The 15740-nt window shown below is 40.2% G+C and overlaps 1 protein-coding gene across 20 annotated transcripts in view; it reads left to right on the top strand.

The window, feature by feature from the left end:
* The window catches only part of LOC124110305 (androglobin-like), a 156123-nt gene that overhangs the window by 113815 nt on the left and 26568 nt on the right, over nucleotides 1-15740 (top strand). For 16 of the 20 annotated variants that reach the window (XM_046469566.2, XM_046469569.2, XM_046469568.2 and 13 more), the window contains 12 exons: nucleotides 545-671; nucleotides 1494-1568; nucleotides 3392-3501; nucleotides 4023-4200; nucleotides 5010-5103; nucleotides 7093-7264; nucleotides 8143-8244; nucleotides 8693-8831; nucleotides 9732-9951; nucleotides 10881-10944; nucleotides 11449-11475; nucleotides 12788-12937. In XM_046469566.2, coding sequence (XP_046325522.2) covers nucleotides 545-671; nucleotides 1494-1568; nucleotides 3392-3501; nucleotides 4023-4200; nucleotides 5010-5103; nucleotides 7093-7264; nucleotides 8143-8244; nucleotides 8693-8831; nucleotides 9732-9951; nucleotides 10881-10944; nucleotides 11449-11475; nucleotides 12788-12937 — 1458 coding nt within the window. The remainder of the gene's footprint in view (nucleotides 1-544; nucleotides 672-1493; nucleotides 1569-3391; nucleotides 3502-4022; nucleotides 4201-5009; nucleotides 5104-7092; nucleotides 7265-8142; nucleotides 8245-8692; nucleotides 8832-9731; nucleotides 9952-10880; nucleotides 10945-11448; nucleotides 11476-12787; nucleotides 12938-15740) is intronic. The other 4 variants (XM_046469555.2, XM_046469561.2, XM_046469563.2 and 1 more) reach the window with 4 other exon arrangements.

Here is a 15740-nt window from a genome sequence, read left to right as displayed (position 1 = left end):
GTCTGACGTGACCCGTAATGGGATACCCTCAGATCTTTGTTTAGCGGTAACTAGAACTAAGATCTGATTTTAATGAGATTGGACATACATCTAAAGTCTTCCCGTGAAGACGCCGGGGTAGAATAGGTCTTCAGCAACCCATACTTGCCGTAAAAGGCGACTATGCTTGTCGTTAAAGGCGACTAACGTGATCGGGTGGTCAGGCTCGCTGACATGGTTGATGCTTGTCATCGATTTCAATTGCGTGGATCGATGCTCATGATATTAATCACTGGATTGTCTGGTTCAGACTCGATTATTTACAGACTGCCGTCATATAGCTGGAATATTGCTGAGTGCGGCGTTAAACAACAAACAAAACAAAACAAACATCTAAAGTCCATGTTGTAATACATTATGCGATACCATTTTGCTGTAGGGAGCCTGAAATGCACAGATTACAGAGTCTATGTTGCCATGACAGCAGGGTATATATTTTACAGTTGTACCCTGCTCTAGCATGGAAATTTGTCCAAACATTCACTGTGATTGTTGTGATGCCCAGGAGGCCCAGAAGGATGAGAAGTCGGAGAAGGATGCGATCACCAAGGAGATAAAACCTGAGGCCAAGGAGAAACCAGGGGAAAAAGGGAGCAGCAAGGAGAAACCCCCCAAAGATGGCAAGGACAAAGGTACATAGCATATAGAGAAGGTGATGGGGAGACAAGGGGGTTGGGTTCCCATTTTGAAAATCTCATGTAAATAATTTGAAAATGACACACATCTTTTTAATATATTTAATTTGAATCACCTTTTAAAATTCCTGAATTTGTCCTTAGTTTGCATGGAGAGTTCAGTGGGAGTGAGGTTCATTTATGTGATAGTGTATCAAGAAACCCTGTACAAATTCTGAAAGCTTTCTGCAGGGAAACATCAACATCAATTCATTCCCTCACACACTCACTTTCTCACTCGGGGGCACGGGTGGCCCAGTCGTCTAAGGCGCCGCGATTCGCTGTGCAGAGTTGCGTCCCTTGGGCACGCCAGAAACCTATGATTGTGGGTTCGAATTCCGGTTCGCCCCGATTATGTTTCTAGGTTTGTCAGCACCATACCCGTGCTCGTGGGTTTCACCGGAGTGGTAAACGTCTGAGACCTGCATCACTTCAGGCTTTCCTCCCACATTAAGTTGACACGCCGCGATATGACTGGAATACTGTTAAAAGCGGCGTTAAACCCAACTCACTCACTCACTCACTCACTCACTCACTCACTTTCTCACTCACTTGTTCATTTGTTCACTCAGTCTGATGCCACACCCAAATGTGGGATAATTCCCCACCAGAACAAAGCCGTTGTCATTACCAGTTTTTAGGTTGGAGCATGAGTGACACATCAAGCTGACACACTTTCAAAAGTAAATGAAATATTGTTCAAAGTGGTATGAACCCCAAATCACTCACTCATGCACTCTAGTTTTAGTATGAATGTGATGTCATGTGAATGTCCTGTAGATAAAGGCAAGGAGGACAAGAAGGACAAGAAGGACAAAGACAAGGACAAATCCGACAAGGACAAGGACAAACATAGTGAGTTATTGTGGTTCTTAGATGCCATCATGGAAACTTCTGCAGCAAGCTTTGATGCAGTGTTAATTCTTGATCGTTTAGTCTTTGTATTATAACAAGTATATGAAGCAAAACGTTAGGGCTAGGACGACTCCCGTGTACCCACCCCCCTATTATCCAACCCTACCCGATCTAGGTCTCAAGAGATAGGTACAAAATGTTCGATTGGGAAACGTTCACGCATACACTGATGTTGAGTGAAGTTTTATCTTTATGCAAACATATAAAGTCAGAGGGAATGTGTGCATAGTCAGAAAGAAATGTGAACATTTGTCACTAATTGTGTAACCATATAGTTCCAGATAATTTCTGCCATTAAATAATATAATCACTTGACTAACCACGGGTCCGGATAGCCCTGTGGGTACCCAGCAAGCTCCATCACTGTGACTTCCTCCCAGGGGTGGTCCTGTCATCTAAGCTGTGCAGAGTTGTGTCCCTTGGGCACACCAGAAATCTATGATTGTGGGTTCTAATCCCGGATTGCCCCGATTATGTTTCTAGGTCTGTTGGGACCATACCCGTGCTCGTAAGTTTCACCGAAGTGGTAAACGTCTGAGACCTGCATCACTTTGGCTTTCCTCTCACTTTATAAGCTGATCACCGTGATATAACTGGAATACTGTTAAAAGTGGTGTTAAACCCAACTCACTCACCTGCTTGTTACCTCTCTGTATAGAGTGCAAGAAGCAAGTCATTGCTGTGAGGAGTGTGGCTACAAAGTGTCGCAGTAGATGAAACATTTCAAGTACCTGAATTGTTGAACAGACTTTTTGTTTAGTTTTTTTTTCACTTGTAAGTTGTTGAGTCGTTAGCCTATGCTAACATTGGTGAAGTTGGCATGATGGGTAATCAACAAATTAATAAGGTTAAAGTTGATTTGAAACATTTACTTCTTCAGGCATTTTGTACAATGACGGCACATTTTTGTCACTGGCTTGTCACCTTTTCACTGAGAATGAACACTAGATTACACCACTTATCAGAGACAGTAGCACAGCTGCATGTCCTTGTGTGTTTGTCATATTCAGAGCTGTTCAAAGCAAAATAACTTGAGTGTAACCATGCTAACAGCTGGTTTCTCTCAAGGAGTCCTGTGACACTAAAGAGGTCATACAAGTGTGATAAAAGCCATTTTTGGCCATAGGAAATGGAAAATATCAATGTTTAAAGAGACTTTAGAATTATTTTTTTAATTAGAAGAAAGGGTAATTGTCCACCATATGAACATTCTACTATCAAAAACTTGGGCTGGGTTTGTTATAAGAAGTAAAGAAGCATGGCAACAAAGCTAAAAAATGTAAGCCTTCGGCTTACCTATATATGGGTAAAGGACTAGCTCATGTCAAACAAATATAAGACCCTGTGGAGATTCCGGGATAGAATAGGTTCCCAGCATCTATGCTGGTCGTAAGAGGCAACAAAATGGATCAGGTTGTCAAGACTCAGTCACTTGGTTGATTGTGTGTCGCCGTACCCTGACAGCATGGTTTGTTGCTTACTATATCAGTCACTGGATTATCTGGTCAAAATTTAAATATTTCATTCAGCTGGAATCTTGCTGAGTGTGTGTTAACATCAAGCAAACAAACGAACAAATTTAAAATGGTCACAAAACCTCTGGAACATGTTTTAGCACTTCCACTGTATCTAATGGTGATTACAAGTCCTTGGTATGCTGTGATGGTTGACAAATCCAGTTGGCGTAAGGGTCTTATTCTATCTTGTCCTGTATCTGTGAGCATGCTGAGAGTCTGAGACACTTGCTGCTTGTGTGTCTACAGAGGAGAAGTCCGATGAGTCAGTTTTCCCAGAGAACCCGGAGGTCATCGTGTTCGCCTCCTACTGCAGCACGCCTAAATACCCTGTCAAGGTCTCTGTCTTGGGAGAAATGGTGAGTGAATGAGTGATGATGAAGATGATGATGATTATCAAGACAATGACATAACTGAGAAAATACTTCGAACTAATACTAATACTATGTTTATGAAGTCTCCATCCTGCGATAATTGGTAAGTAGATGATGATGACAATGATTATGATGATGATTATTATGATGGTGATGATTATGATGATGAACCAGATACCATAAATATGGTTAAAACTGCGTTAGAAATTGGCACTAGTCCTGCCGAGTACTTAAGGTATCATAAGGACGAGTAGAAATTTGCCATTTTTATGAGTTTTGCTTTATGTTATCATTGTAAGGACCAGTGGACTAAAAATGTTAGTTTCTAACGCTGGTTAAAATGGTTTTGACAATGACGACATTAATAAATTCTGTAAACCTATGTATCAGGTTACATAAATATACTGATGTATATCGTCATCTTAAAAGGTATGTTTAGGCTCAGTTATGTTCGCACACTAAAACAGAGATGAAATACACCAATCTAACTAACTGTGTTTGTACAGGCTGATGCGAGTGAAAGGTTACGCCAGACGGGATTGTCTCACCTGTACCCCCACCCCGTGTTGATCACACAGACACGGGCCTGTCCCCTCGAACCCCCACCCCCACCAGAGAAGATACCAGCCTGGAAACTCATCCGGCCACGCAAGAAGAAGACCACACCATCGGATGAACCCATTGGTAAGTCTAAAAATTTTGATATCTTTCATTTCTGTATTTTAATTCTGAATTTTTGGTACATTTTCGGAGCACTGGGCCTTCTATTTATTCTTTTTGGTGAGTTGTGTTCCTTAGTTGTGCCAGGATCTGCTGGTCATTGTTTTTGATCCCGATTTCTCCGATTATGACCCTGGGTTTGTCTGCACCTTACCCGTGCTCAAGGGTTTCAAATGATAGTTACCACATCTTTCTGAGGCAAGAGAGTTAACTGACTATAAAAGTCCATTTACCACCCTTGCCGAACTAGGCTGGTATTATCAAGTTACATTTTGGCTGGACTAACGAGTCTATGCATAGTCCAATCATAATCAAAATCCGGTTCGTAAACTGTCGTGCAGATTTCAGTCGATTGCAAGATTTGCAAAGCATGTGCACCACCAACTCGTTGTCATCAGATATTTTCCAAATCTTTTCATGTCTTTAATCAAGGTCTGTTTTATTACAATATTGATCTTGATTATCGATCAGATCGTCCTGACTGGGCGCCACCATTTTGTGTGAAGCAAACGGAAGTGATATGAGAGGTGGAATCTGATTGGTCCATAGGAGAGGCTTAGAAGGGACATAATTGGTAATAGCCACTGGTGGCGCTACGATCGAGCCCAGTAATTCTAACCTAGTTCGGCAAGGGTGGAAACTGGACTTTTAAAGTCAGTTAACCCTCTTGCCTCGGTAAGATGCAGTTGCCATTGCCATGATATGACTGAAACACTGCCTTAAACTTAACAAAAATAATTTGTGTTGTAATGTGTAATGTTTGACTGTATCAGCTGAACCGGAGCCCCCGAAACCGATCCAGTGTGTGGAGATCACTTCGCCCTTTGTGAACTACAAAGTCAGCCCAGTGCCTATACCTACTGATACGTAAGTAGAAAAAACCCTTGTGTGTGCAACTTGTTTGTTTGTTGTTTAATACCGCACTCAGCAATATTCCAGCTATTGAAGGCAGTCTGTAAAATATCGAGTCTGGACCACACAATCCAGTAATTGACATCCTGAGCATCGTTATACGCACTTGAGATATGATGACATGCATCAACCAAGTCAGTGGGCCTGACCATCCGATGAGCGTTGGTCACCTCTTACAACAAGCATGGGTTGCTGAAGATCAATTCTAACCCGGATCACCAAGTCTGGACCAGGCAAACAAGTGGTTGATAGCCTGATCAACGTCCGGCATCATGGGATGAAGACAATCATGCCAAGTTGGGAGACCATGACACAGCCAGCTCTTATTCCCTGTATTATTTCATTTCTAATGTAACATTACAAACTATTGACCCTGTGGATTTGATAGATGCCAGGAAACTATAATGAACGTAAGAGTCGACTTAAAGGCTCAGTGACAATTGGTTGATAGCATTCATCATAACACAACGGCGTGGATCATTGTTCAGAATATCGATCACTGGACTCAATTATTTACAGGCCTCTGTCGTATAGCTGTAATATTGCTGTTTTATAAACAATGTTTGAAGTGCTGCCCCACCGTACACAAGCAAAGGGAACATAAGTATTTCAGGAACAATGTGATTTCCGGGACCATCGTGACTGCAGATCAAAGATGGTGTCTGAAAATGAACTCAAAACTAAATTCCAAAATAACTATCATTGCACAAAGAAAGTAATTACTCAGTGATTGCAAGTTGATTTTAAGCAGTGTACAAAATATAGAGTTCAGGGCCCTGTTCCCAAAAGCGATCTTAGCGCTAAGGTGATCGTAACTCCCATACTTTAACATAGGTTTACGATCATCGTAGCGCTAAGATTGCTTTGTGGGGTCTGCTCCTATATTATTTGAATGTAGACCCCCTTTAAACTCTCACAACATTAGGGTTCTGATTGTAGCGCTAAGGTGATCGTAACTCCCATACTTTAACATAGGTTTACGATCATCGTAGCGCTAAGGTTGCTTTGTGGGGTCTGCTCCTATATTATTTGAATGTAGACCCCCTTTAAACTCTCACAACATTAGGGTTCTGATTGTAGCGCTAAGGTGATCGTAACTCCCATACTTTAACATAGGTTTACGATCATCGTAGCGCTAAGATTGCTTTGTGGGGTCTGCTCCTATATTATTTGAATGTAGACCCCCTTTAAACTCTCACAACATTAGGGTTCTGATTGTAGCGCTAAGGTGATCGTAACTCCCATACTTTAACATAGGTTTACGATCATCGTAGCGCTAAGGTTGCTTTGTGGGGTCTGCTCCTATATTATTTGAATGTAGACCCCCTTTAAACTCTCACAACATTAGGGTTCTGATTGTAGCGCTAAGGTGATCGTAACTCCCATACTTTAACATAGGTTTACGATCATCGTAGCGCTAAGATTGCTTTGTGGGGTCTGCTCCTATATTATTTGAATGTAGACCCCCTTTAAACTCTCACAACATTAGGGTTCTGATTGTAGCACTAAGGTGATCGTAACTCCCATACTTTAACATAGGTTTACGATCATCGTAGCGCTAAGATTGCTTTGTGGGGTCTGCTCCTATATTATTTGAATGTAGACCCCCTTTAAACTCTCACAACATTAGGGTTCTGATTGTAGCGCTAAGGTGATCGTAACTCCCATACTTTAACATAGGCTTACAATCATTGTTATGCTAAGATTGCTTTGTGGGGTTTGATCCTATATATTATTTGAATGTAGACCCCCTTTTATCTTAAACTCTCACAACATTAGGGTTCTGAGCCATTGACTTTTATGCTTGGCTTTAAACAGTGTTAAGGGATGCTTAAAATGGTTTTGTTTGTCAAGAGCTAGATGTTTTAGCTGAACTGAATCTGTCGAAGTAATAGTCAAGTCCGATCATGTACTGTAATGCTGACTATCCATGCTTGTATGCAGGCACCGACCCCGCTCCTCCCTAGAGCGAGGTGGCACCCGGTCACGCCCCAACACGGGGAACGTCGGGGCGATTGAAGAGACAGATGAGACCACGCAGGAGCTGGAGCTGTCAGCAGAGGAGAAGAAGGACGAGGAGTTGCTGGAATCCTTCATTGTGGAGGACAACTCCAAGGTAAGATGGCAATACAGATGGAGAGGGGCAGTGGGTGACAGTATGAGTAGTATGATAGTGTCAGTGAAGTCAGGGTGTCATTGTCACATTAGTGGGCATCTTCCCGAGGCAAGTGAGTTAACTGACTATAAAAAGCCAGTTTCCACCCTTGCCGAACTAGGCTGGTATTATGGAGTAACATTTTGGCTGGACTAATGAGTCTCTGCATAGTCCAATCAAAATCGTGCACCGAAATCGAAATCCGGTTCGTAAAGTGTCATGCAGATTTCGGTCGACTGCAGGATTTGCAAAGCATGTGCACCGCTAACTGGTTGTCAACAGATATTTTCTAAATCTTTTCATGTTTTTAATCAAGGTGCTCACGTGATTTGATGCACTTCGCGATGTAAGACTCGTTTTATCACAATTTAGATCTTGATTATCGATCAGATCGTCTTGACTGGGCGCCACCGTTTTGTTTGAAGCAAATACAAGAGATACGAGAGGTGGAATCTGATTGGTCAGTAGGAGAGACATAGAAAGGACATAACTGGTAATAGCCACTGGTGGCGCTACGATCGAGCCCAGGAATTCCAGCCAAGTTCGGCAAGGGTGGAAACTGGACTTTTAAAGTCAATTAACTTGCCTCGGGAAGATGATTAGTGGGGTACTGAGGACCTTTTCTGCCCAGGAATTGTCCTTGAACTGATCGCATCCCACCAACAGGTAGTGACAACAAATATGTCGGGTCATGACAGATTCTGAAACTTCTTATAAATAGTAATAGACTGAGACCGGTATTGACATTTTACTGTTAGTTTGGTACCACCCTAGACTGTGTGTTGATTATTTGGATGTTTTAGCATGAATTTCAACACTAATTGTTGCTTCTTGTACAGTGTGAAGAACATCTTGATGCAAAGAGCGCATCAACCAAACCTGGCTCTCCCAAGAAGAAGACAAGCTCCGCCAAGAAGGAAGGCAGGGACACAAGCAGAGAGGTAGACACAGCTGTTTATATGTAGATGAACAAAAGTCTAAAACTTTAGTTTAGTGACCATGAAACTAAGCAGTTTCAAAATGGTGTTGTCTGTTGGTGACTTTCAAATTCTCTCACTTAGCTAATGGAATGTACCTGTAATCTCAGAAGGACGACTAGCACCACAATAGGGTTGTGATTTGTTCGTGGTTTTAAACATTTTTTTTGAAAAACGTTTAATTGTCTACTCAGGAATAAAATGGTACAGGATGCTGAAACCTTTTTATTATGTGGAGCAACACAGATTTGGTGAATTATATTCTACCTCAATATACCAACATGAGCAGCCATATGTGGTTATTTTCACCTGCTACATCTGTCTCTTCTTCCAACTCTGTTTGAAAACTATATAATAATTTTTGGAAACTTTTAGCATTGCATTGGTACTGAGTCAGTGTGTCTCTCTCCAGCAGTCTCCTAAGCTGGACAGGAAGGGCAGTAGATCGTCTGCCACAACGGGGAGGCCGGAGAGAGCTAAGAGTGCTTCTCGCTCCGACTCCCGCCAGTCCAAGAAAGATGGCGAGGAAGAAGGAAAGAAGAAGGACAAAGGTTGGTAGGAGATGGTCTGATTCAAGAACTAATTTTGAAAACATGCTATGCATTTGAAATATAAACAAACAATAGTTTCTTTCAGAACTTCAAAACCGTTAAATATTTCTTATTGAAAATATATATTTTTGGTGATCAGCCTCGTGGAGAACTAGTGCATTTTGGTGATTTGGGATTTTTATTTTATTTTGTTATGGTTTCATGATTTTTCATGATGAAAAGAAGTTGTTTTTTGTTTCCTGAGTAGAACTCCCCAACCCTTCAGTTTTTTTTTTTGAAACTTGCTATATAGATAAGTCTTGTGGGGAACTAGTGCCTTTTGGAGATTTGGGTGTTTTTTTTTTTGTGTGTGGGCGGGGGGGTAGTCCGTGATGATAAGTTATTAATCTGAAAATAGGGGTAGTGCTTGTTTCTGGATGAAAACTCCAAAACTGTTACATATTTCAAGATGAAACTTGCTGTACAGATCAGTCTAGTGGTGAACTTTGTGCCTTTTTGAGATTTTTTGACAAATATTGTTGTTTTTCTTCACTGAACTGAAAGTATCAAGTGGCAATGAACCAAAAGTGGGGTATAAGTAGCCAAATTCCATTTCCAAATTGCACCAGCCCATGGAGATATGTCATCTCCTGATGACTCTTGTAACATACAACATTGGCGCTGTGACTTAGATGATTGAGTTCATGGTACCCTGATGGCATTGATTGTTGCTCCTACTTCTGTCTTGCCCTCACTCGATCATCTACAGCCTGGAATATTGGCAGATATTTCTGGTTGTGTCATCAATCAACATTACATGAATAAGGATAAAGTGGAGACACCCTGTGACAAATTGTAGGAATGATAAGACAACAGGAAAGAAGTGTTCAGTATTTGACGTGCAGCGATATTGTTTGGCAGTTCCAACTGAGGTAAAGCCAGCTCCGACACCGGCGCCGCCAGCCAAAGCTACAACCCGGCAGGATTCTGTATCCGGAGACACAGTGGAGGAATCGGTGGGCCTGGAAGCTGGGGAGGAGCAGATGGTGGAGGCAGAACTGACAGACATCGGGTTGGAGGACAGCACCCCAAAACCCAAGAAGCTGTGGGTGGACTTTGACCAGTTCTGCAGATGCTTCAAGTAAGTGGGCAGATCGGGTGGTCAGGCTCGCTGACTTGGCTGATGCATGTCATCGATCCAAATTGTGTGGATTGATGCTCATGAAGTCAATCACTCTATTGCTGAGTGCGGCATTAAATAACAAACAAACAAACAAACTGTATAGCTGTGGGTGTTAACACTCTCCCCATGAAGACAGCATTGTAGGTGGTGCTTCCATGTGACTTCATATTTGATACATCTCAGGTCAATTCAGGTGATGATAACAGGTTGTTTTATGTCACATTTTGGTGCAAAGTTATGTCAAATCCTGTAAAAGTGGCATGGTTGCATGGCCCAATGGCCTATGACAACATAATTAGCGTCCATTCGTTTGCTAGGATCTACTATAGTCCTTGGTTCTTTTGTCCTTGTTTGCTCAATACCTGTGTTTGTCAGCTCAATAGCTGTGTCTGTCAGCTCAGTACCTGTGTTCATCAGCTCAATACCTGTGTTCATCAGCTCAATACCTGTGTTCATCAGCTCAATACCTGTGTTCATCAGCTCAATACCTGTGTTCATCAGTTCAATACCTGTTTGTTATCTCAATACCTTTTTGTCAGCTCAATACCTGCATCTGTCAGCTCAATACACGTGTTTGTCACAATCACCAAAGTGGTTACCATCTGTGACGTGCACCACTTCCAAATATCTTCCATTTTAATAATCTGACTATGATGAAACTGAAATTACTCACTCGCAACAAGTACATTTGCCCCCATTGTGGAAACACACAGTAGCCAAAGCACTGCAGGCACAACTTGGAACATTCCTTGAAAAGTTATCTCCCTTGATGTCACTTATTTGAAATTGTTTTGTGTGCCATTTCCAGTTTTACACATTAACAGAACTAACAGCAATGAACTGATATTTCACCTTGTATAACTAATGAAAACTTCTTTTTCTTTCAGAACATTGTACATTTATCACAAGCCAAATACATATCCATGCAATCAAAAGTATTCTGACTTGAAGGTAAGTTTGTGATATGCTCCTTGAGACATTCCTTGTGTCATAGAATAGAATATGTTGCTACTTTGGATTATATGTGAGATTAAAGTATGTTTGTAGTGGATATTTTACCAGCTAAGGAGGTGTCTTTCATATTATTTGGATTATTGGTCCTCCAATTCTCACAAATTTGAAATAATATTTTAACATGAACAGACTTCCCATATAGTCTTTTAACACACTTGATTAATAAAAGAAAACTGGAAGTTGATCGATATGGGAAGAGAGGTAAGTCTTTGATGAAAAATATCTGTGGACCAAGTAATAAGAAAGGCGTCAAGGGGCTTTTTGTCCATTACTTACCATGTTATTGCATTTCCAGTTAGTCATATCTAGAGCCTTTAGAGAAATATCCTTGTAGCCAGCCATGTTAAAAGTGTAAACTTTCTATAGCAAGCAGTCCCTGTGTTTCTGTTATTGTTACTAGTTAACCTATAGCTGCTGTTTTTGTGATATCCATGCTATCAGAGACTGGAGGCCTATATTACCGCACAGGTTGGTAGATGTTATTGTGTCGTTACAGTATTTGTACATGGTCAGACTTACTGGCTTGGTTGATGCATGTCACCGTATCCCAATTGTGTAGATCAATGCTCATGATGTCCATCACTGGATTGTCTGGTCCAGACTCAATTATTTACAGACTGCCGTCATAAAGCTGAAATACTGCTGAGTGCGGAGTTGAACAACAAACAAACAAACTTTGAAGGAGTAGGGGGAGATGGGGTAGTGGTTGAAACATTCTCTCGTCACCAAAAAAGCCTGTGCTTGATTCCACACATGGGTACAATGTGTGAAGCCCATTTCTGGTGTCCCTGAAGTGATATTGCTAAAACCAGTATTAAACCATTAAAGTGGTGCCAGGCTTAGCTCAATTTGCTGTCCCAGCTAGTTCAATCTAATTGTAACCTCTGTGAATGCTGACTCATATGTTTTGAGGCACATCAACCCTGCAGTTAATGATTACTCGTATTACACAGAGGCCAGTTTGACTTTATTACCTTGACAAGAAATGACCACCAGACCATTGTGTAGTCCCCTTAAGTATCTGATGTGGAAGGATGTGAAAAATAGCTACCCACTCTCAATGCTTCTTATAAGAGCTGACTACTATGGCGATATATTTGTGTCAATATTTTTGTGTCTGTGTATATTTTCTTTCTGCATGGTACTGTTTTGTTATGATTGTTCTACATTAAACAGGTGTTTATGTTTCTATAGTTGTGATGAACTTGGAATGTGTTAGCTTTGTTTATTTCTGCAAAAACAGTGACAGTTTATTCTGTTGCCTAAGATATCCATATGTTAGAGTCTTTAATATACATTGGAATATTGACATATGGTCCATCAACTTGACTTCAAATATACCCTTGAAGATCCAGGTTAGAATAGGTCTTCACCAACCCATGCTTGCCGTAAAAGGCAACTTACAGGATCGTGTAGTCAGGTTCGCTGACTAGGTTGATGCATGTCATTGTATCCCAATTGCATTGATCGAGGCTCATGATATCGATCACTGGATTGTCTGGTGCGGACTTGACTGTAGACTGCCGTCCAGCCTGAATATTGCTGACTGTGGCATTAACAACAAAACAAAAAACTTAAAAAATGCTGGAACAGCTAATAAAAGAACTAAATAATAAAAGTGTTTGGGACAAGAAAGTCCCAGAATTTCACCACCAGAGGTATTTCAACCATTAATTCCATGAGTTTGATAAGCATAGGAATACATCCTCTGATGTCAACCTGTTCTGTAATAATCGCAATAATCACGATGACCCTGCTGATTGAGATGTTCCTGTTTCAGAATGTGGCTCCCCAGGGTCTCCAAGCTACTGGGGGCAAAGCCGACAAAAAACCCGCCCCTGCTGCCGCCGGGGTAAATCCATCCGCCTCCAAGACCTCTCAAACTCCTACCCACACCCAAAATGCACCCTCCCCCACTAATGCCCAGGGAGTGAGTATACAAGTTCACTGCAGGCTTTTATCTACAGACAGGGACAGAGCTCTACTTGCATGTGCCAGACACTTGTGTTGTGGGTTTTGTCAGCAGTTTGATAACATATCCATGGTTGGGCATTGCTGTTTGTTTTGCTGGCCCTGACTGTGGATGGTTATCAATTTGTGTGTTTTCTATGTACAGGACTGTATTAAAAAGTTGTATGCCAAAGAAAAATTATTTTAATAGTAAAATGCTCATGAAATTTTGAAAAAACAGATTGCTTTCTTGAATTCAGTCTGTTATCTCTCTTCTGAAAATGTGTTGAAAAACATGGCATAACTTACTACTTTGGGTACCAAATTAACTGGAATTTTTAATTTAAATTGCTACTTAATGTAAAAATTGAGATACAGTTCTGTTAGCAAAATATACTCCGGACAAAAACATGATAATTGATATATTTTTGTATTGTTTTTTTTCCATTTTAATTTCCAAAAGACACAACTTAAGTTACCACTTATTTGATATTTGTTTGGAGTATATTGCTACCATCATGAAATACACAAGCATTTTTCATCTTGACCTTCCAAATGATTGAAATAATCATTTGTTCAGTCTGTCATAAAGCTCCAGGATTTATTCGGTCTGCATTAAAAAGAGATAGTTCTTTCAACATACATTCTTTCCAAATAACTTGTAAATAAAAAAATTTCAAGACTTGCAGATAATTGATAATTGTATGAAATACGCAAGATGAAATGTGCATGTGTACACACTGTAGATTTCCGTCAATTGCATGAACTGACGTAGGGAGCTCTGTCACCTTGTTTTTGAAGATTTGAAAATTGGTGTGAAATTTTATGATTTGATGACAAAAATATTGCCCTGTCGCATGTTTTATGGCAGTTTCCTAGATTTATTAACTGATCAGTTTTATGGTTTTATGTATTTCCACTAATATTGAGTTGGTTGGTTGGAGTTTATTCAATCAAATAGTTTAACCAAATTACAATGAATTCATAGATTTCGGTAAGTTTGTTTTAGTCATTAAATTCTGAACATATCTAATTTTGAAATCAAGGCACAAGTTTGGAATGGAAGTTTGATGTGTTCATTATTGAAAGGGCGTATGATTAATAGCAACATAATTGAACAAGCTATCCCTGCAGTGACACATTAGGTGCTTTTGGTGTTGTGGTAAGAATTTAGTCATGATTTAGTGGATTTTCCTCCACAAATTATCTCTTGATTTCTAATTTATGTCTTCCTCTCTAAGTTCTAATCAGTTCCTTCGTCAGTTAGAAATCTTTAGTTCTAAATGTATGAATTGTTAATACCTTGAACAAACTAATTAGTTAAACTCTTAACCATGCTATCATTCACTTTTTTAAAACCTTGATGTTGTAGTTGCAATGAGTGATGTGTAACTAACATGAATAATTTACGTTTCATTTTTTAATGGTTTTGGTTTTGTTAGATAGACGTTACAAATAGTATTAGTAAGACCAAACCAAGTTGTCTTGTGACGATGTTCTGTTGGTCAATATGCCAAGCAAAAAGATTAATATATACTGCTCAATGTTTGATAGGGAAAGGGAGTATCCATGTCAGGTCTGGATGTGACAGATGGCTCAGATATGTTGTCCTACGAATAGTACGAGAATTTGCCATGGAACTGAAACCTGTGCAGCTTTATTAAAAGTTGTTTAATCATTAATAACAGTTCTGTTGGTTGTGTGTTACATCACATTATAGCTAAAATGGATAGAATTATAATTAAACTGCCCGCATGTTATCAGGAATGAGCAGGCCACTGTAACTTGATAATGCCCTCATATTGCTTGATGACAGGCCATTAACACGCCTGTTGTTAGGTGACGTCATAGGGATAGGGATAGGTGACGTCACATTCAATAGTGACGTCATCTGGTTTGTTCTATGTCGTTTCCATATTTGTACAGGTGGGTCAGTGACATTTATGTTGATTGCGGTAAATGTTCAAAACAAATATTGTTGTTTCTTTTTATTTGAGAACAAATTCCATCCATTTTGGCTATAATAATGGTAACGCTGTTTTTCAGGGCATAATCATTTGCAGAAGCCCTCTGTCTTTTCAACTGCCTTCCTTTGTTAATGGAAGACCTCAGGCTTAATTCTGCAAGTGAAAATACCCTGAAAAATAGCGTTACCCTTATAGTATATCTTAGTATCCTTATCAAATGTTGAGTAGTGTATTTGATACAGGGATGATTTGAAGTTGTACCTAAAAAAGAAATCTGTTCTAATAAAAGATGTAATTAAGTGCAGACTAAAGGTATTCAACATCAGAATATTTATTTTTTTGACATTTTGAGGGCAAGTTCTTCCACTGAACAAAAGACAATTGGTCTGGCATGATAACCACATGCTCATGTTAACATTTGTGTATCTTTAATTGGGTGGATGATAGATCTTCCACTAGTGTAGAACCATCTTCCCGAGGCAAGAGAGTTAACTGACTTTAAAAGTCCAGTTTCCACCCTTGCCGAACTAGGCTGGAATTACTGGGCTCGATCGTAGTGCCAGTGGCTATTACCAGTTATGTCCCTTATAAGCCTCTCCTATGGACCAATCAGATTCCACCTCTCATATCACTTGCTTTTGCTTCACACAAAATGGTGGCGCCTAGTCAAGACAATCTGATCGATAATCAAGATCTTTATTGTGATAAAACGGGTCTTACATAGCGAAATGCTTCAAATCATGTGAGCACCTTGATTAAAAACATGAAAAGATTTGGAAAATATCTGATGACAAGGAGTTGGCGGTGCACATACTT

This window comes from Haliotis rufescens, unplaced genomic scaffold, assembly GCF_023055435.1.
Source record: "Haliotis rufescens isolate VD_foot unplaced genomic scaffold, xgHalRufe1.0.p SCAF_5, whole genome shotgun sequence".
Classification (NCBI taxonomy): domain Eukaryota; kingdom Metazoa; phylum Mollusca; class Gastropoda; order Lepetellida; family Haliotidae; genus Haliotis; species Haliotis rufescens.
This window is presented reverse-complemented; position numbering and strand designations above follow the sequence as displayed.